This window comes from Ailuropoda melanoleuca, chromosome 8, assembly GCF_002007445.2.
Source record: "Ailuropoda melanoleuca isolate Jingjing chromosome 8, ASM200744v2, whole genome shotgun sequence".
Classification (NCBI taxonomy): domain Eukaryota; kingdom Metazoa; phylum Chordata; class Mammalia; order Carnivora; family Ursidae; genus Ailuropoda; species Ailuropoda melanoleuca.
In genome coordinates, this window is record NC_048225.1 from 34986844 (window position 1) to 35007904 (window position 21061).

Below are 21061 nucleotides of genomic sequence, written 5' to 3' on the forward strand. Positions count from 1 at the left end.
AATTCCAAGGTAACGTATGGTTTTTGGTGTTATTGTAAATGGGATGGATTCCCTAATTTCTCTTTCTTCAGTCTCATTATTCGTGTATAGAAATGCAACTGATTTCTGGGCATTGATTTTGTATCCTGCCACATTACTGAATTGCTCTATAACTTCTAATAGTTTGGGAGTGGATTCCTTTGGGTTTTCCATATAGAGTATCATGTCAACTGCGAAGAGAGACAGTTTGACTTCTTCTTTGCTGATTTGGATACCTTTTATCCCTTTTTGTTGTCTGATTGCTGTTGCAAGGACTTCTAGTACTATGTTGAGTAATAGTGGCGAGAGTGGGCATCTTTGCGTGTTCCTGATCTTAAGGGAAAGGCTTCCAGCTTTTCCCCATTGAGAATAATATTTGCTGTAGGCTTTTCATAGATGGCTTTTATGAGATTGAGAANTTTCATAGATGGCTTTTATGAGATTGAGAAATGTACCCTCCATTCCTACACTCTGCAGGGTTTTAATCAGGAAAGGATGCTGTATTTTGTCAAATGCTTTTTCTGCATCAATTGAGAAGATCATATGGTTCCTGAGTCATACTAGATTTTTGTTGCTAAAACATTATATAGACCATGGTGACGTAGTAATTGATTTAACTTATATTAATAAATCCATTGGATTTTTCTATTTTCCTTTACTCTCTAGTGTTGTGTACTCTTAACTATTGGTTTTAAAACACTCTTCTTGGCTTTCACTAAACATTTCTTTTTATTTTTCCATTTATTTTTTTTCCCATACTTTACCTCTCTACTACTACTCCAGTCTCTATTCTGTGAAAATACATGTAATTCCACTCACTAAATCTCACATCACTTTTGGCTGTATATGCTCTTCCTAGGCTACATGATTGAGTTTCGTGGATTTAGCTAAGTAAATGTAGCTGTAACCTCTCCAGGGAATGTGAAAACTGGAAACGTCTTGTGTTGCCACTTACTTGATAAACACATTCATGTGGGTATTTTGTGAGAACCTTGGATTCAACAACATCAACACATCACAATCTAGTGCATATTTCCACATATCTCATTCAGACTTTTTTTTCTGTATTTCCTATTTTTGTCATTTTGTGGCCTATTTCAGTTGTCCATTAAGATCTAATTCAGTAACCTATTAACTAAGTTTCTGTAGAATTTTTCCCCCCAATTTTTCCTGCCCTCTAACTACAGAGGAATATATAACACTTCTTAGAAATGTTAGATGGATCCCCTTTCTCCACATCCTCTCCAACATTTGTTGGTGGGAATGCAAGTTGGTACAGCCACTCTGGAAAACAGTGTGGAGGTCCCTTAAAAAGTTAAAAATTGAGCTACCTGTGATCCAGCAATTACACTCCTGGGTATTTACCCCAAAGATACAGATGTAGTGAAGAGAAGGGCCATATGCACCCCAATGTTCATAGCAGCATTGTCCACAATAGCTAAATCGTGGAGGGAGCCGAGATACCCTTCAACAGATGACTGGATTAAGAAGATGTGGTCCATATATACAATGGAATATTACTCAGCCATCAAAAAGAACGATTTCTCAACATTTGCTGTAACATGGACGGGACTGGAGGAGATAATGCTAAGTGAAATAAGTCAATCAGAGAAAGACAATTATCATATGGTTTCACTCATTTATGGAACCTAAGAAGTAGGAAGATTGGTAGGAGAAGAAAGGGAAGAAGAATGGGGATAAACAGAAGGGGGAATGAACCATGAGAGACTATGGACTCTGAGAAACAAACTGAGGGCTTCAGAGGGGAGGGGGGTGGGGGAATGGGATGGGCTGGTGATGGATATTAAGGAGGGGCACATATCGCATGGTGCACTGGGTGTTATACGCAAGTAATGAATTATGGGACTTTACATCAAAAACTAAGGGATGTACTGTATGGGGACTAACATAATATAATAAAAAAATTATTATAAAATAAAAAAAATAAAAAAACCCCCAAAACCAAAAAAACCAAAACATAGGTCGTTTTGTAACAACACACCCAATAAAGACCAAACCCTTATACTTGCAAAAAAAAAAAAAAAAAAAGAGAGAGAGAGAAATGTTAGATGGCCTCCCACTGCCTCTAGAATGGAGTCTGCAGGTTTCTTCATGAAACATAGTTCCAGGTTTCTTCATGAAACATAGTTCAGCCTTTTTTGCCTCCACCCCTACCCACAGAGCCAGTCACACTGGCTTCCCCAAATCATCTGTTTATGCTGTTCTCTGTCTTGGATGTTTTCCCTCTTCTGCTCTACCATCAAATCCTACTGACAGGGCAGTGTACCTCGGAAATGACACATCTTTCAGGTCGTCCTCAACCTTTCCCAGTCACATTGAATCTTTTCTTCCTTTATTCTCCTATAGTATTTTTTTAACTGCCCTAATAGCATTCATCACAATCAATTCCTAGGTAGTTAAATAGGAGTTTGCCTTCCCTCTGAGGCTACAGATTGGGAGTACAGGAAAGATGGCTGTATCACATGTATTGTCCCAGTGCACCCATCCAACCCTGAGTAAGCAGTAGCTCAACACTGCCCGAATGAATGAATGAATGAATGAATGAACGAACGGATGAACAAATGCATGGCCCGGTAAAATCTAACTGAAACCTTTTGGCCTACTAGTGTATGAGGTGCTGCATGCTTTCCCTGTGGATATCTTGAGGCCACCTCAATCTTAAAAATTTCGAGATGGAACTCTCAGCTTGCCATACTACCTCCTTTTCTTTTTTGCTATTTTGGCACACTGGTTTTTGAGTCAGCAAGACTTGGATCATACTTTGACCCTTTTCTCTCCCTTTTTCATCATGTTGAGTTCTTTGCCACGTTCTATTGATTCTGTCTCCATGGTGTCCCTTGCATCTACTCACGTTTCATTTTTATTGCTAGGTTAGGCCCTTAGTTCCTGTGACTTGGGGAGGTCTAATAGATTTTCCTGCCCTTATCATCTGTTCTTTGACCTGTTCTTAAAATAATCTTTCTAAAACACTGAAACTTTTGGGGCGCCTGGGTTGCACAGTCGTTAAGCATCTGCCTTCAGCTCAGGGCGTGATCCCGGCATTCTGGGATCGAGCCCCACATCGGGCTCCTCCACTGGGAGCCTGTTTCTTCCTCTCCCACTCCCCCTGCTTGTGCTCCCTCTCTCGCTGGCTGTCTCTCTCTCTCTGTCAAATAAATAAATAAATAAATAAATAAATAAATAAATAAAATCTTTAAAAAAAAATAAAACACAGAAACTTTCAGTAGCTTCTCACTGCTTTCAGAACTGAATATCTAGATATCCACTTATTTGTCATGACCTTCTATGATCTAATCAAAACCTAACATTTTAGGCTTATTTCTAATTGTGTGTTGTAAGTATCCTGTACTCCAACCAAAGTGGTCTATGTCTTGCAATAGCTTTAATATCCCCTAATTTCTCACTTTGTTTTCTTTTTCACACTGTTTCTTTGCTTAGTGAAATTGTTGAGAAGGTGTTGAATCTCTTCTATATTTTGGCTAACCTCAGATACCATCTCTTTCATAAAACCTTTCTCAAGCCCATAAATTAAAGCTGTATATGAGCTTTACAATTCCAAACCTCTAAGTGCTTTCTTTCTCTCTCATTCATTTTTCTTTTTCTTCTTCTTTTTTTTTTTTTTAAGATTTTGTTTATTTATTTGTCAGAGAGAAGAAGAGAGAGCATGCACACGCACACAAGCAGGGGGAGCGGCAGGCAGAGGGAGAAGCAGTTTCCCTGCTGAGCTAGAAGCCTGATGCGGTACTTGATCCCAGGACCCTGGGATCATAACCTGAGCCAAAGGCAGATGCTTAACCAACTGAGCCACCCAGGTGTCCCTCTCATTCATTTTTCTTATTCTACATTGTGGGGTGTGTGTGTGTGTGTGTGTGTGTGTACATACTTGAATTAAGTGCATTGGAGTGAAAAGTCAGCTGAAGCAGGGAGCTTGTTATTTATCTCTGTACCTTGAGGAGTTCCTAAAACAGTAGGACCTTGAGTATATTGGGTGCTCAAGAGTATTGATTGCTCTTCACCTGAGATATGAGATAACCAAAACCATATGCTAGTGAAAGGAGATGAGAATTTGTAGTATCAGAATTGAGAAAAGAGCATTTTAAAACATTTAAAATTTTTCTTTTTTACAATTGGATCATTAGTAATCACAGAAAGAGCCATTTTACAGGATTCATTAGAGGCAGAAGCCAGATGGCTAGGGATTAAGGAGTGAGTGGGTATTGAGAAAATGGAGCCAGTGAGGATAGACACTTTGTTGTGATGTGGAGGGTAGTGAACCTCGTAAGAAATGGAAAATGATCTGCAGATTTGGAAAGAGACTTGTGAAGGAAAACCACAGGTGGCGTTCGAAAGAAAAATGAGTGTGCTGTCAGAAACCCAAGTGCCAAAATTACTCCAAATCATACGTTTTCATTTTTCACCTTGGCGGAGGAGTACTCCAAATGAGTCAGGCCTCTGAAGCTAATACCAAGTTGCAGTGACCTGAGGTCACAACACAAGGTTAGGGTAAATGTGCACAACATAGAATAAGAAGCCTTGTAAGCATGACCATGTTGGGCACTGGCAAGGGTGATGTTCTCGAGTCAATTGAGTTTATATTTCTCTGTTTTGGTTCAATGTGATGAAATTAATTTAGAGAGAAGAGTTACTGAGCTGGTTATATATATATATGTGTTATATATATATATGTGTGTATATTAAGGGAGGAGACCCCCTAAAAAATATATATATATATGTGTGTATATATACATACATATATATATATATTTTAGGGGGTCTTCTCCCTTAATTATTACACATATGTATTTTAAATGTAATAAATTTGAAGAAGAATCATTACTTAGCTAAATTAGAATATTTTTCTAATGCATTTTAAAAGATCTAGTTTCTGGTAAAATCACTCAATACGAAAACAAAAATATTTAAAGAAATTGTAGCTTATATTTCTTGATAGGATGTCATTTCTGTTTACCTATAAGCAGGGGTGTTGAATTTACACAATGATAGCCCAGAACTCCTGAAATAAGTGTAGCTATTGCACTTAGTTTCCCTTTGATTTTATTATACACAAATATTCTCTTAAAGACTTTATTGTAAGAAATACACTATTAGAATATTTCTACTGTGTGAGTATTAACTTCATATTTAAGACTAAGGCTGTGATTATAGAATTAGAAAATATAGATAGATACAAACACACACACATACATTTTGTGGACAGTCAATTTAATTTTTCAGTATTTATTTGGATACTGTATGGATATAGCGCAAGGTAGAATACTCATTTCAGAAGCCGTAGACTACATTAGGACTAAAAGGGATCATCTAAGGGGTGCCTTGGTGGCTCAGTCGGTTAAGCATCTGCCTTCAGCTCAGGTCATCCCCGGGGTCCTGGGATTGAGCCCCCTGTTGGGGTCTGGTGCTCAGTGGGGAGTCTGCTTCTCCCTCTGCCTCTCTGCCTGCTCGTGTGCATCCTCTCTCTCTCAAATAAATAAATAAAATGTTTTTTAAAAAAAGGGGATCATATAGGCCAGTTTTTTATCTCAAAGTCCCTGACCTTGAAAACAAATAAGAGAATAGCTTTGAGATTCTCAGAGAAGTAGAGAACCACCAAAAAGCACCACTAAAATAGTCTAATTGTTACTTTTCACAGATAATGAAACTGTGATGGGGAGTGGGGAGTAAGTCATTTTGCCAAGGATGCTGTTGTTAGCTGGATAGTACTAAAATCCTGGTTTTTGAATTCCCAACTATTTTTTTTTAACCATCCCAATGGAAATAACACATAGCTGCAAACCAATTCCTGGCAGTTAAGGATTATTTGTCATTCACTTAAGACATAATCTCTTTAAGGAAATGTTTGCCCCAGTGTGCTAAGAAGTGTTTAAATGGAAATGGGACACTATGATATATAAAATAATATATACACAGTAACTCCAGAAGGCAAATGAGATCATTTATCTTTCTCTCTCCTTCTTCTGTCCCCTCCCTCCCTTTACCAAGTTTCTTTTTCGTTTTGTCTTGGATATTCTAGTCTGGCCTCTGATGAATTTGATTAGAATAATCCAGTCTTTTGATCATTCTCATTCATTCTTTCAGTCATTAATTAATTCAACAAATATTTCCTGAGTGCCTGCCCTGTGGTCCTGGGAACAGAATAGTGAGCAAAATTGATATGGTTCCTTCTATCTTGAACTGTATGGTCTTAGGGGACATAGATGTTAATCAACATTTAAAAAGAAATGTAAGACCAGGATTTCATAGGTAGAAAGAACTAAAAACATAAAGTGCTATGAGCCAACAACTACTGAGGGATCTGGTCTGGGGCATCTGGTCAGAGTTCCCTGAAGAGGTGATGTTTCAGTTGAAAACTTAACTCAAGAAGGAGTTTGGCATAACCATGCTCCCTGTAGAGGGGCCAGCATATTTAAGGATCTCAAACAAGACCAGTGCGATTGAACTGAGGAAGAGCTAGGAAGAGAGAGAAATGCACAAAGGAAGCTGAAGACGATTGGGAACAGATTCTGTAATGATTTGAAGGCTCTTTGAGGTAGAGAAGTGGAAAGCCATTGGAGGGTTTCAAGCAGGGAATGACATTGACTAGTTTGGCCTCTTGGGCTGTTAAGAATAATGCTGCTGTGAACATTCATGTACATTCATGTGTATTCATGTGTTCTTTCATGTGGACATATGTTTTTATTTCTCTTTGGAATATATTTAGGAGTGGAATTGGCGGGTCATTTGGAAATTCTGTTTACATTTTAAAGAACTGCCAGACTGTTCTCCAAAGTGGTTCTTATCATTTTATAGCCCCACCAGCAGTGTAGGAGGGTCCCAATTTCTCCATATCTTTGCTGACATTTGTTATTGTCTTTTTTATTATAGCCACCCTAGATGGCATGAAGTGGTATCTTACTGTGAGCCCCTTGCCTTTTCCTAGCAAGGCTTTTAAGCCTGGCATTTAGGATTGTCAGTAGTCTGGCACCAGGCTACCTTTTTGCTCTTTTATCCACTTCGTTTGAGTAAACTACTCATTGTCCACAAAATATGCCCTATACTTTCCCAAGCTGTTTTTTAAAAATTTCTTTTCATGTATGCATATGCTTGTGATTTGCAAAGCCCTGATCTGTGCCTCACAATCTTTAAAGACCCAACTAGATTTTTGCTGTCTTCTTCATTTTACCACATTAAGCCATATGGAATAGTTGATATTTGACCATTTTACCTGTAGAAGTAGCAATTTCAAATACTTCTTTTTAATATATTTCTTGCTTTCCTCTAATCCTGAAATTATTTCCATTTCCTTTGAGCTTTTTCTCCTAGTACTTGTTTGTACCTCTCATGGTATTGATGTGCTGATGTGGTATGATGTCTCTTATAAAGCTGAACTCTCAAGGGGAGGCTATTCTATAACCCAGTGTTTTGTACATAGTAAGGGTTTGGTAATTGTTATCTTTCTTTAAAAGGAGTATGTGCACTATATAATGAATCAGTATGAGCAAAATGAATCAGTATAAACGTAGTGTATCAGTATATACATAACTATAACTGAATACACATGCAAAGATGTTGGAATGCCTACATTTAGTGGAAAGATCCAGTAAGAATAACTTAGGACTGGTTTCTTGTGGAAAATGAACCTTCAACAGAAGATTAAGGTAGTTAAAAAACCACAGGTGGTCAGAAAAGACATTTGGAGAGTAAATTAAAAGATACTCGTATTAGAAAGTGGGAAGAGTCTGATTCTCATGACCAGTGGCAAGGAACAGGTTTGTATAGCTTTAGTGAATGTAAGCATGAGCTAGAATTAGGTATGGTGGAGAGCTCTGACACTCTGAAAGTTATGACGATGAGATTGAATTCGGTTTGGCGGCAGTTGAGTGCCTGTATAAGCACCTTTGTCATAATAAATGCAAGCGCTAAGGAATTGTTGGAGTGATGCTTGAGGAGGGTTATTCTTGTAGATTTGAAAATATAGCAGGGACAGATGAGACTAACATCTCTGAGGTGAATGTAGGTATGAGCTGGTTCCAGCTTCTTTAGCTAAGCTTTAGTGCTAGAATGAGACATGAAAATGGGAAATAAAAATTATATTCAATGTGAAAGAAAAGGGAGGAAGAAAGGAAAATACAAACTGTTTCTTCTTGGAAATTAGTTTGTGCATTGGAGTATCTACTAAGTTGAGGTAAACAGTTCTGGGAAATGTAATTCTCTGGAAAACAGAAACAGGCCAAATGAATGAATATTCATCATCTACTCACAGTCTTCTCAGAGAAGTGTTTTTCTTCTGCTTCTTATTTACCTACTCTGGAGATGGACAAGGCTGGCTTTTCACTTACTAGCTGGGTGACTTTGGGCAAATTACTCAACATTCTCTTTCTAGAGCACTTAGAGCTGTTTTTAAGAAATTGGGAGAAAAGCCCAAGGTCACACATTTTTTATTTGATGGTGTCAGAACTATAACCTAGGCCAATTATATTTTCGTCTAGTGATATTTCCATCTTTTACCACTGCTTTTAAGACTGCTGCTTGTCAACAGCTTGGTAGTTGAGTTCAAATAAATACTGAGTTCTTAAAATTACTGGTATTTTTTTCTTTTTTAAAAAAATTCTAAAGCTATTATATTTTTAAAGAAATTTTCAAGGCACACGAAAGAGAGAGTTGTACAATAAGCCTCTGATTACCCATCATCCACCCTGAATAGTTACCTAAGAATTTGTCATATTTGCTTATCTCCTTTTCTTGTTCTTTTTTTTCCTGAACTCTTTTGAAGTAAAAGATGTCTTTTCATTCCTACATATTTCAGTGCACATCTTTAAAAAGTAAAAACATTTTTTTCACATAATCTCATAATCACACCTGATAGAATTAGGAACAGTTCTTCTTATTATGTAATGCTCCTGCATACCGCAGGATGGCTTAACCAACAGTAATTTATTTCTCCCAGTTCTGGCGGCTGGGAAGTCCAAGATCAAGTTGCCAGACAATTCAGTTCCTAATGAGGGCTTTCTTTGACTGGTTTGCAGATGGCTGTCTTCTTGCTATGTCCTCAAGTGACCTTTCCTCTTTCCTAGGTACATTCATTGTTGGGGGGGGGTTGGGGAGGGGAGGAAATGGGGGAAAGAGGGAGGCAGGCTTTCTTTCTTTCTCTTCTTCCTATAGGGCCACTAATCTTATTGGATTAGGACCCCACCATTATGACCTCATTTAACCTTCATTACCTCCTTAAAAGCCCTGTCTCCAATTACAGTCACATTGGGGGTTAGAACTTCAACATAAGAATTTGGGGTGGGGGGCGCCTGGGTGGCTCAGTTGGTTACGCGGTTGCCTTGGCTCAGGTCATGATCTCAGAGTCCTGGGATCGAGCCCCGCATTGGACTCCCTGCTCAGTGGGGAGCCTGCTTCTTCCTCTCCTCCCCACTTGTACTCTTTCTCCCTATCTCTTTCTCTCTGTCTCTCAAATAAATAAATAAAATCTTAAAAAAGAATTTGGGGTGGGGGTGCAATTCAGTCCTTAGCAATGATAGACTTCGTTTTTAAATGACATTCACAGTGGGGCACCTGGGTGGCTCAGTTGGTTAAGTGTCCTTGATTCTTGATCTCAGCTCAGTTCTTGATCTCAGGATTGTAAGTTTAAGCCACACATTGAGCTCACCCACACTGGGTGTGGAACCTACTTTAAAAAAAATGGCATTCATAGTGCTAACATGCTTGCTTTTATCGTGATGATAATATTCATTTTTCTAATACTTCTAACACAATACTGTCCAAAAGACATAATTACTTCTTATTTTGTAAATACCAGGTCTTTAATTGTAGTTCTTGCTGTTTTTTCCTCCTTAGTAAATCTTTGGTTATAGTCACTGGGGGAATTTATATTCTCACTTGTAATATGTCACAGTCGAACTAGTATTAGTAAGAGGTGACACAGCAGCTTTGCCATTATAATTGTATTTATGCAGCTAATGTGACTTGAGGGATAATACATATGCAGTAGTATTCATTTGTCATAAATAATAACTAACACATGTGCCAGATATTCTTTCTTCAGACATTTTCCATATTGAGAGCAAGAAGGTGAAATGATCTGTGGTAAAGGAAGAATCTTGGAATAGTATACAATAACAATATTTGAGAAGAGGAGCTTATAGATGATTAAATCAATAAAGTACACAGGTATTCTGATAAAATACATCCAGTGTTTAGTCAAGGAAGAAAGAGTCATGCCTGTAGGATGAATAGGGGCAAAGAGGGGATGGAAGTCTATGAAGGATGTTGCAGGCAATATCAACAGGGGTAGCAAAGGGCAGAGGTGTGAAGTGTCTAAAAAATACAGGGAATCTGCAAGCCATTCCCAATGGCTCAGATGAGTTAAAGCTATAGCTAGGTATGTAGAACAAGGGACAGGTTATGGAAGACTTCAAGTGTTATGTTCAGGAGTTTGGGCTCAATTTGGGAGGGATTGAGGAATCACTGAAAATTTAAGTCTGGGGGATGATATAATCAGATCTCTGTTTTTGAAGGATCACTTTCATATTGGTTTGGGGTGTTATTTTGGGTGAGTAGGAGAAAGGAGACAGGTGATGTGGTCTTACCTGTAAGAGGTGTTGAATTAAGCGGTAAAAATTAGGATGGAAAAACGGATGCATCCGAGTTGATTGGGAGGTGGACTCTATAGGACTTTGGATTGATTGGTTGTGATGGGTTGCTGAGCACTGCCATGGGCCTAGCTCATGTTTCTAACTGTGAGTCTTAAGGAGCCCCAGTTTGAAGATCTCTTCCATAATAGGTAAGCTTTAGTGCAGAGAAGGTAGATATATTGATCCAAATTTAGGGATTAGCAGAGCATTGATGGCCAATGAATAGGATATAAGGATGTTGAAGTTTTGCCGAAGAGATTATAAAATACTAGTCTATTTCAGGTCAGATAGGGAGATAGCGAGAGGGAGAAAGAGAGCAGAAAAGCATTAAGGATAATGACAAATGGAGGGGCTGAGGGATGATTTGTCTCCAGCGTGTTGAAGATTAGATGAAGGAAAAGTTAAGGAAGTAAGATATTTGGAAAGGATACCATCTGTCTGTGGACAGAGACTAGTTTCCTTGAGTTTAAGATTGTAGACACTGAGTAGTTCCCAGAAATGATGAAGTCCAGGGTATGACCACAGAAGCATATTGCTGAAGTGGGAATATGGATGAGGGGTGTAGGAACTGAGGAATTTTGAGATAGGTTGCTTCTGGTTTATCCTTGTGGATGTTAAAATTCCCATAATGATGGCTTTGGAGCAGAGAGAAGCTTTGGAGAAGATAAAGTAAGACAACTGAAGAAGTCCTTAGTGCGTGAGTGAGGAGTAGTTAAAAGATAGGTGGATGACAGTAACAAGGAAGCTGGATCTCCAGCAAATGCCAGAAGAAGAAGGAGTCTTTTACACATGAAGATGGGAAAGTAGTACTAATGTAGAAATGAGAGAGTGGAGCTGTGGAAGTGCTGGTTTCACCTTTGGGTTTTGTTAGATGCTGGAGCAGAGTGGGTTCTTGGGAGGAGGAGTCAGCTGAGGCAGAGAGGTGGAGGGAAAATTCAGTTGAAGATGTGAGGCTTTGGAGTCACTCTGAAATAAAGATTCCAGTGTAAAGATTAGGAAGAGTTAGTAGCTGAAAGAAGACCTGAGCAGGGAAAATGGATGGAGGAAACACATAGACAAGAAGGTCTGGCATTTTTGCAGAGGATGACAAGGATAGCAGGAATGTTTGGACTGACTGCAGTGAAGTTTGTGGGCCTAGGGTAAGTGAGGACCAAAGTGGTATTGGTTACTTAATGAGGTTAGCAGACTGCAGTCTTTGCTTCGAGTTCAAATGCCTTGCCAGTTACAAGATTCTTATCCTCTAGCAGTTTATAATTTAAAAAAGAGGTGGCCTTGTAACCGAAGAACTCTGGTCTAATGTGGAAAGTGTTAGGTGTAATTATAGAGTATAGGCAGAAGTCTGTGAAAGTGCAGAGGAGTGAGAGTTTAGTTCCAGCTGGAACACCAGGGGAGGACTTCTTGGAAAGCTTGCTTTTTAACTGGGTCTTAAAGAGTCGGCAGGATGTTAATAAATAGATGGGGATAAAGAGGCATTCTGTTTTGGAATGGCATGAGCAAAGATGTGAATTCAGGGAAATACAGAGCTTGTTTGTGGAATAGTTCATAAAAGATCAACATAGAGAGTCTGACCTCAACATAAGGAAGGGAGCGATGGAAAAGAGCAGTGGACATTGATTGTATTGTACCAGTGCCCCGTGGCGATCAGAAGCATGCAGAGAGCCCATCTGACAGAAGAAAAAACAACTGAAAATAGAGCTCTGTGTTCTAGAGTGTCTGTGGCACCTCCAGTCCGAGTGGCATAAAGGGCAGCGCTTCCTGTTTATAGCAGAACTTTGAGTAGTTCTTCCGTTGTGTGTATGCGTATGTGTCTGTCATCATCACAAGAACAGCACTAGGATATACCCTACCCCCGTCTCTTTCAGCCTCTCCTTGCTTGCCTGGCGTTTAAAACCTTTTGTAAGCTGGTTATATTGAATTACACATTAGTGCTTATTCACATATTACACAGTGGGTCATAATATCTACCACCCATGTTTATGCATGTCTGGAAAGGGAAGTTAATAATTAAAAGCTGTTTTCCTCGGGGCGCCTGGGTGGCACAGCGGTTAAGCGTCTGCCTTCGGCTCAGGGCGTGATCCCGGCGTTCTGGGATCGAGCCCCACGTCAGGCTCCTCTGCTGAGAGCCTGCTTCTTCCTCTCCCACTCCCCCTGCTTGTGTTCCCTCTCTCGCTGACTGTCTCTATCTCTGTCAAATAAATCAATAAAATCTTTAAAAAAAAAAAAAAATAAAAGCTGTTTTCCTCACTTCTGCTTGAAGGACTGATTCTTTGAATCTGAGACTGCAAGTTATTAGTTACACAACCTAGTTTTGTTTGATATTTTATTTCCCTTAGATATATTTACTTCATACTTTGACTTTAACGACCCTTTGTTTTCTCAGTGGGACATGCTATTATATCTTCTCTGTCAAAATTATTTTTTCTAAGTAATACATTACCTGTAATTCCGAATTGTGTTTTATTACCTTTAATTTTATCTTCTCTCAGAAGGTAATATGTATAAAAAGTAGTATTGCACATTTGAACTTGTCCAAAATAGACTTTATGAGGTGCTGATTGCCATATCATTTAGAATTGTGTTTGGTTATACGGAATATAAAACTCCATTACCGTGATTTTAAAAATTGAACTTCAGGGGTGCCTGGGTAGCTCAGTCTGTTAAGCATCTGACTCTTGGTTTTGGCTTAGGTCATGAGCTCATAGGTTGTGAGATCGAGCCCTGTGTTGGGCTCCGTGCTCGGAGGGGAGTCTGCTTAAAGATTCTCTCCCTCTGCACCCTCTCTCCACTTGTGCATGCCCCCTCATACATAATAAATCTTAAAAAAATTGAACTTAATTTTTTTACATAAAAAAATTCCATAAGTAGGGAATTGGTGTGGATTCGGCTGCTCAGTGATACCATGAGAACTTTATATTCTTTCTGTTATTGGCTCCCTGTTCTTGACAGGCCAGCATGTTGGTCATATTTACAAGATGGCTACAACTTTACATTCTTGTTCCGATGAAGAGAAAATGGGAAAGGTTAAGGGCTTGCCTGCTGTTCCTGCTCACCTTTATTATGAAAATGAAAGGTTTCTGTAACTATTAACATAGTTCCTCTTAAATCTCATTGACCAAAGTTGTGTCACATGGATCTCCTAACCACAAGGGAGCCAAAAGCAAGCATATGTCATGTTGGGCTGGGCACAAACTGCCTTAATCAAAGTCAGGAAAAAAAGAGGTATATATGTATATGGAGTAGGCAACAAATAATGTCTCTCAAAAGCCTAAAGGTTGATTATTTTACCTGTTATTTTAACACAGGTGGTATTTAATTAAGAAGTTGACTACAACAACAAAAAAGAAGAAGAAAGGAAGAAAACGTTCTCAGACTGTCAGTTTCTCTGTCCTTACATTATAAAACTAGATAATAGAATTTCTTATGACTGCTCCTTTGTGTAATATTATAAGTTGTTGGGTGTAAACAACTACTGCCGTGCCTTGAAATAGTTAATAAAATAAATGTATGTTTGCATTTGAAAAAAATATTATGAAGTGTTCCTACTGGAGTGCTGTTTTTTTTTTTAAGATTTTATTTATTTATTTGACAGAGACAGCCAGCAAGAGAGGGAACACAAGCACGGGGAGTGGGAGAGGAAGAAGCAGGCTCCTAATGGAGGAGCCCGATGTGGGGCTCGATCCCAGAGCACTGAGATCACGCCCTGAGCCGAAGGCAGACACTTAATGACTGCGCCACCCAGGCGCCCCTGGAATGCTGTTTTTAATCCATTTAAAATGAGTCTCTTTTGGGAGAGATAATTTTCACATTGTATGAATATATAAAAACATTTTGCAGGGTATCTGAGTGGCTCAGTCAGTTGGGCTCTGCCTTCAGCTTGGGTCATGATCCCAAGGTCCTGGGATGGAGCCCTGTTATGGGCTCCCTGCTCTGTGGGGAGCCTGCTTCTCCCTCTGCCTCTGCCTGCTGCTCGCCCTGCTTGTGCTCTCTCTCTCTTTGTGTCAAATCAATCAATCAATCAATCAATCAATCTTAAAAAAAAAAACAAAAACATTTTGCAGATGGCATGATCTTATGAATGGAGAACTGCAAAGGCTCTACCAAGAAACTGTTAAAACTAATAAATTCAGGCAAGTTGCAGGATATAAAATCAACATGCGGAAATCAGTTGTGTTTCTATACACTAACAACAAACTCTCCAAAATAGAAATTAAGAAAACAATTCCATTGCAGTAGCATCAAAAAGAGTAAAATACTTAGGAACAAATTTAACCAAGGAGGTTAAAGAATTGTACAATCTATAAAACTGTGATGGCAAAAACTGAAGACATAAATCAGTGGAAAGTTATCCTGTGTTAATGGATTAGAAGAATTAATCTTAAGATGTCCATGCTGACCAAAGTGATGTACAAATTTAACACATTCTCTAAAAATTCTAGTAGCATTTTTCATGGAAAAAAACAATCCTAAAGTCATTGTGGTACCACAAAAGACCCCAAATACCTAAAGCAGTCTTGAACATGAAGAACAAAGCTGGAGGCATCATACTTCCTATCTTTAAACTGTATTTCAAAGCTGTAGTTATCAAAACAGTATGGTACTGGCATAAAAAATAGACACATAGATCAATGGAATAGGATAGAGAGCCCAGAAATAAAACCACACATATATAGTCAACTTGTCTTTGAAAAGGATGCCAAGAATGTACAATGGTTTTGGATAAATGGATATCCATATGCAAAAGGATGAAATTGAACCCTGATGTTATACCATACACACAAATCAAACCAAAGTGGTTTAAACATTTAAATGTGAGGCCCGAATCTGTAAAAATCCTAGAGGAAAACAGGGGAAAAGCTCCTTGGCATTGGTCTTGAGAATGGTTTCTTGGATTTGACATCAGTAGCACAGGCAACAAAAGCAAAAATAAACTAGTGGGGCTATATCAAACTAAAAAGTTTCTCTACAGCAAATGAAACAACAAAATGAAAAAGGGACCTCCAGAATATGAGAAAATATTTTCAAACCATAGATCTGAAAAGGGAGAAATGGGGAGATATTGAGCAAAAGGGACAAAGTATTAGATATAAAGTGAATAGTTCCAGGGACCTAATGTATAGCATGGTGACTATTGTGAGTAATACTGTATTGTATACTTAAAATTGCCAAAAGAGTAGATCGCAAGTTTTCTCCCCACCAAAAAAAAAAAAAAAAAAAAAAAANAAAAAAAAAAAAAAAAAAGTAATGATGTGAGGTGATGGACGTTTACATTAGCTTGATTGCAGTACTCGCTTCTCAGTGTATTCATATATCAAAACATCATGTTGTACCCCTTAATGTGTCCTCCACAGTTCTTCTTTAATAGTCACTCCTCAGTAAAGCCTAAAAATGTAGCAAGAGAAAATGAAGTGACAATTTCTTTTAGAGAAGATGATTTTCACATTGTGTAGATAACTTAGTTATTGTTACAGGCAGGTTTATGGTGGACAAATTTTATTTTATTTTATTTTTTTTAAAGATTTTATTTATTTATTCGACAGAGATAGAGACAGCCAGCGAGAGAGGGAACACAAGCAGGGGGAGTGGGAGAGGAAGAAGCAGGCTCATAGCAGAGGAGCCTGATGTGGGGCTTCGATCCCATAACGCTGGGATCACGCCCTGAGCCGAAGGCAGATGCTTAACCGCTGTGCCACCCAGGCGCCCCTATGGTGGACAAATTTTAAAACAAAAATCTGGTTTTTAAGTACCACATCTCAAGATGGATTATTTTATCAAAATCTAATGAAAGATTTTGACTTTGGGTGTGAGGAAGACTTTCAGTATGTTGGGAGTGAATATATTTTAATCAGAAGAATATATTTTTAAATCAGAACTTTAAGCTTCAATTCAAAGTGAGATTTTTTCCACTTTTTTTTTTTACTTTAAATAATTTTAACTTTATTTTACTGGTAAAAGGAAATGATGTAAATCATTCAGTTTGTGGCAAGGGTATATTGTCACTATGTTTTGGAATTTAATAAACAATACACGTTAACAGTATACATAGGCACTGAGGTAGATTTTGTGGAAAATGAAGACACAGTTCTCCCTTTTAGGGGTAATTAAATTCATTAAATTGTTATTACTTAACGGAATGGAAGAAGTAGATATTTAAGACAGGCTTATATAGAATTTGATTTAGTGGAAAGATATAGGTGCAAAGACAAGCTCATCTTTCTATAACTTCCGTTCTGCTTCTCTGGCCATGTTGAACTCTTATACTTTCTCAAGTGTCCTGAGCCCTTTGATTATTCTGTATCTTTGCAGTGCTCTTTGTATGTTTTTGGTATTCCCTTACTTGTTTGTCAGCTTGACAATTTCCTATCTTTCAAGGCTCTGCTCAGAGAACATCTTCTCTGTAAAATCTTCCCTGAACTTCCGGGGTAAAGTTGGGTTCTTCCTTTACCTTTTTGCCACAGTGCATTTTCTCTGTTTCTGTCTCTGTCTCTGTGTTTGTAGTGTGTTAACCTCGAAAGTAAAGCTGTCAGTTATATTACCAGCAAAATGGATTTATTCAGGAATAACAGAATTGCAGTTTGAGACATGCAAGTTATGGCAAAACCATAGGCAACTCCAGAGAACAAAGGAGAGGAATGCACTTTTATGTCATAAAGGGGACATTCAGAGGAGCAGTTATAAATTCATTGGACTAAACTGTCTGAAGTGTAGTGGCTTTATTTGGCTGAGTTGTGACAGTCTCTCTTTGGCGGGGCTGTTGCCAGGCAAGGAGAAAATCTTCCTCCTACTGGGGTAGTAAAATATAGGCTTCTTCCTGTTGGGAATGCAGAGGGCTGCAAAGAATGGTAGGGTGTGAAAGTTCCCCCTTTTTGCCTCCTGACTATTTTAAAAGAGGCTTCCTTTATTCAGTTTCACAGGGGTTGGAATCATTATCACAGCACACCATTTAGTTACTTGTCTGTCTTTGCCACCATTTGTGAGCTTCATGAACACGAGGGTTATATTTATCTCCAAATCTTAGTGCCTGGTATAATGGTTTTGTATATTGGGTCATTCAGTGTTCATTGGACGAATGAATGGATGGTTGAATAAGAAGAAAGAATTAGCCCAGAGTTTATTCAGGAGTACTGGGGAAGTCTTTCCATAGGGGATGTGGTAAGAACACTTAACCCTGCAGGTGTAGAGAGTTTGTAATTTATGAGTATTTGGAAATAGGCTTGAATAGGCAAAGTAGGACTGGTTGGCAATGGAAGTTTTAATAAATAATGGCGTTATAATTAGTAAAATTTCTTAAATTGTTTTTTAAAGCCCTCCTTTTTGAAACATACTGTGCTTTTGTATTTCGTAGTGCTTCCACTTCTCACTCAGAGAATTCAGTGCATACAAAATCAGCTTCTGTGGTATCATCGGACTCCATTTCAACTTCTGCGGACAACTTTTCTCCTGATTTGAGGGTATGTATGCTGTTTTTCTGAGGTATTCTGATGTATTTTTTGTTAGCTGTTTGTGGCCAACACTATGAGTATAACCTTGCACTACGTAAGCAGGAGGTCTCGATCGAGTAGTCTCCCAAGACCTCAGTCTTCATAAAATATCCCAGAACAGACCAGCAGATTTGGAAATCTTATTCATTTATAAAAGAAAAATGTGTAATTCATTTCTATGTTTGATAACTTTTATGTTCTTTACAAAAAGATAATTAATGGATTTTGTTGTGGTATAAACGATTTTTGTGATTACTCCCATAATGATGGCCAATAATAGCTAACTTTTTTTGAGTATTTACCATGTCCTGAGTGTTGTTCTAAGTCCTGTAATGAAATCTCTCTTGTAATACTTCTTCCAGTTCTGTGAGGTAGAGACTGTATTCTTCTCCATTCGAGGGATAATAATAACTCATAGAGATTAATAACATGTCCAAAGTCTCATCGCTAATAAATTCTCTGGCTAATCTTCTAGCTCATGTAGTCCACTTCTGGAGCTAAGTCACTTAAATATTGTGCTGTAGTTGCTACACGTCTCATTATAGTTTAAATATTCTTGTATTTGTTCAAGGTCTTGTAGCTATGAAAGTAACCACGCACTGATATCCTGTAGCACTGTGTATGTTTTTCAATTCATCTGCCTTTCTACGGCTGCTTATCTTTGAGAGATGGAGAAAATGAATTTCATGTGCAGTGCTAACCCTTAAACTTTAGAGTCTTTTTATCCTGATTGATCAAGTGGCTCCTTTCCCAGTGGTTATACTTTCACAACTTTAATGAGAACATTGTTTATATTAATGAAGTAATTTGCTGTTGAGCATATACTGAGACCATATCTTTTTCTTGTATTTCATTTTCAAAACAGAATCCAAAAAATGTAAGAATACAGATGACAAACATCTGTAAAGGCTTCTACTTTTTTGTCCTTATGTGTTGTGAAATGTCATAAAATAATAGTTTGGGTATAACCTGACTTTAAACGTGACTAAAAATAATAAAGACTTATCTTTATAATCTGGATATATGTTGTGCTAATTATGAAGGCTTCATAATATCTTTAGCTGTTATCTTGATGCATAACATAAAGAGCAGCATTCATCATTAATAATAATGGATATAAATCAATTGTTCCCTCTCCTTAATTTATTGCTATTTAAAAACGTATCTTTTATATATTTAACTTTTGTTTTATTCATTATGTTAATACAAGTCCACTGAAGGCCTGTGAATTTTTGGGGGCTACTTCTGGGCAGATTGTATTAGCTAAAAACATCATTTGTTTTTGTTTTTTTTTTAAAGATTTTATTTATTTACTTATTTATTTGAGAGACAGAGCAAACGAGCAAGCACAGGGAGAGGAGCAGAGGGAGAGGGACAAGCAGACTCCATGTTGAGTGGGGAGCCTGATGTGGGACTCAGTATCTCAACCCCAAGATCACAACCTGAGCCAAAACCAAGGGTTGAATGCCCAACTGACTGAGCCACCCAGATGCCCCACATCATTTGTTTTTAACTTCGTGTTGTGATTGATAAAGAACTCATGCTAGGAATGGGAGAAATGTCACTTTTGCTTCTTGCTGTGCCTGCATTATTAATATTCAACCTGCCGTTTCTTGCCTGAAAAAAAATATAAATAAATGGTTCAAAATAAACCATTTGTGTGTTCTTGTGAGGGTTAATTTAGTTAAACTACTTAACTAGGCACACCGGTGAATTGCAGTCCATTGCAGGATGCTGAAAAGTGGCCTATGCCCTCAGCTTGTTTGAAGGCAGGTCTCCTTCATTTTCTTGGGACGCCATATTTATAAATAAGAGACTGACTTAGATTGGGACAAAATGAAGGTCATAATGTTAATTTGCATATTAATCATAATTTATTTCTTATTGGATTTTTTTAACAATTTAGAACATTTTTTTAAAAGATTTTATTTATTTATTCGAGAGAGATAGAGACAGCCAGCGAGAGAGGGAACACAAGCAGGGGGAGTGGGAGAGGAATAAGCAGGCTCATAGCGGAGGAGCCTGATGTGGGGATCGATCCCACAACGCTGGGATCACTCCCTGAGCCGAAGGCAGATGCTTAACTGCTGTGCCACCCAGGCGCCCCTAGAACATTTTTTGATTTACAGAAAAATTGCAAAGATAGTATGGAGTTCCTATATATTTTATCTCGTTTCCCCTATTACTAATATATTTGTATGGTACATCTCTCAAAAATAATGAACCCATGTTGATACATTATAATTAACTAAAGCCCACACTTTTTTCAAATATCCTTAGTTTTACCTGATCTCCTTGTTTTCGTTCTAGGATCTCATTTAGTATATCACATTACATTTAGTAGTCATGCCTCCTTAGGTGTCTCTTGGCTGTGACAGGCTTTTAGACTCTTTTGTTTTTGATGATTCTGACAATTTTAAAGAGCACTCGTCAGGTGTTTTGTCGAACGTCTGTTATTTTACCCATAGACTGGAGTTATGTTTTTTGGGAAGAAGAGCACAGAAGTAAAGAACCGTCTTCGTTACATACTATCAACATGATTTATCACTGTTGATGTTAACCTTAACCATTTGGTATAGGAAGTGTTAGGGTTTTTCACTGCAAAATACTCCTTTTCCCCGCCTCCTCCTTTTTATACTATACTCTGGAAGGAAGTGGCTACGCACAGCCCACATTTAAGCCCACCTTGTTGAGAGTGGAACATCTACATACATTTTTCATAATTCTCCTGCATGGAGATTTGTCTCTTCTCTCTTACTTATTGCTTTTATGCAGCCATTTATCAATATTTCCTTATGGATAGCTATTGTATATTTTGGATTTTAATTCAGTACTACTTTGTTACTCAAACTGTTCCAACTCCAAATTGAGAGTTTTTTCAGTCAGATCTTCTGTCCCTTTACGTAT

The 21061-nt window shown here is 38.1% G+C and overlaps 1 protein-coding gene across 3 annotated transcripts in view; it reads left to right on the forward strand.

The window, feature by feature from the left end:
* Nucleotides 1-21061, forward strand: part of MTMR2 (myotubularin related protein 2) — a 117681-nt gene that overhangs the window by 27961 nt on the left and 68659 nt on the right. For all 3 annotated transcript variants that reach the window (XM_002925711.4, XM_034666135.1, XM_011232938.3), the window contains one exon: nucleotides 18019-18124. In XM_002925711.4, the coding sequence (XP_002925757.1) occupies nucleotides 18019-18124 (106 nt within the window). The remainder of the gene's footprint in view (nucleotides 1-18018; nucleotides 18125-21061) is intronic.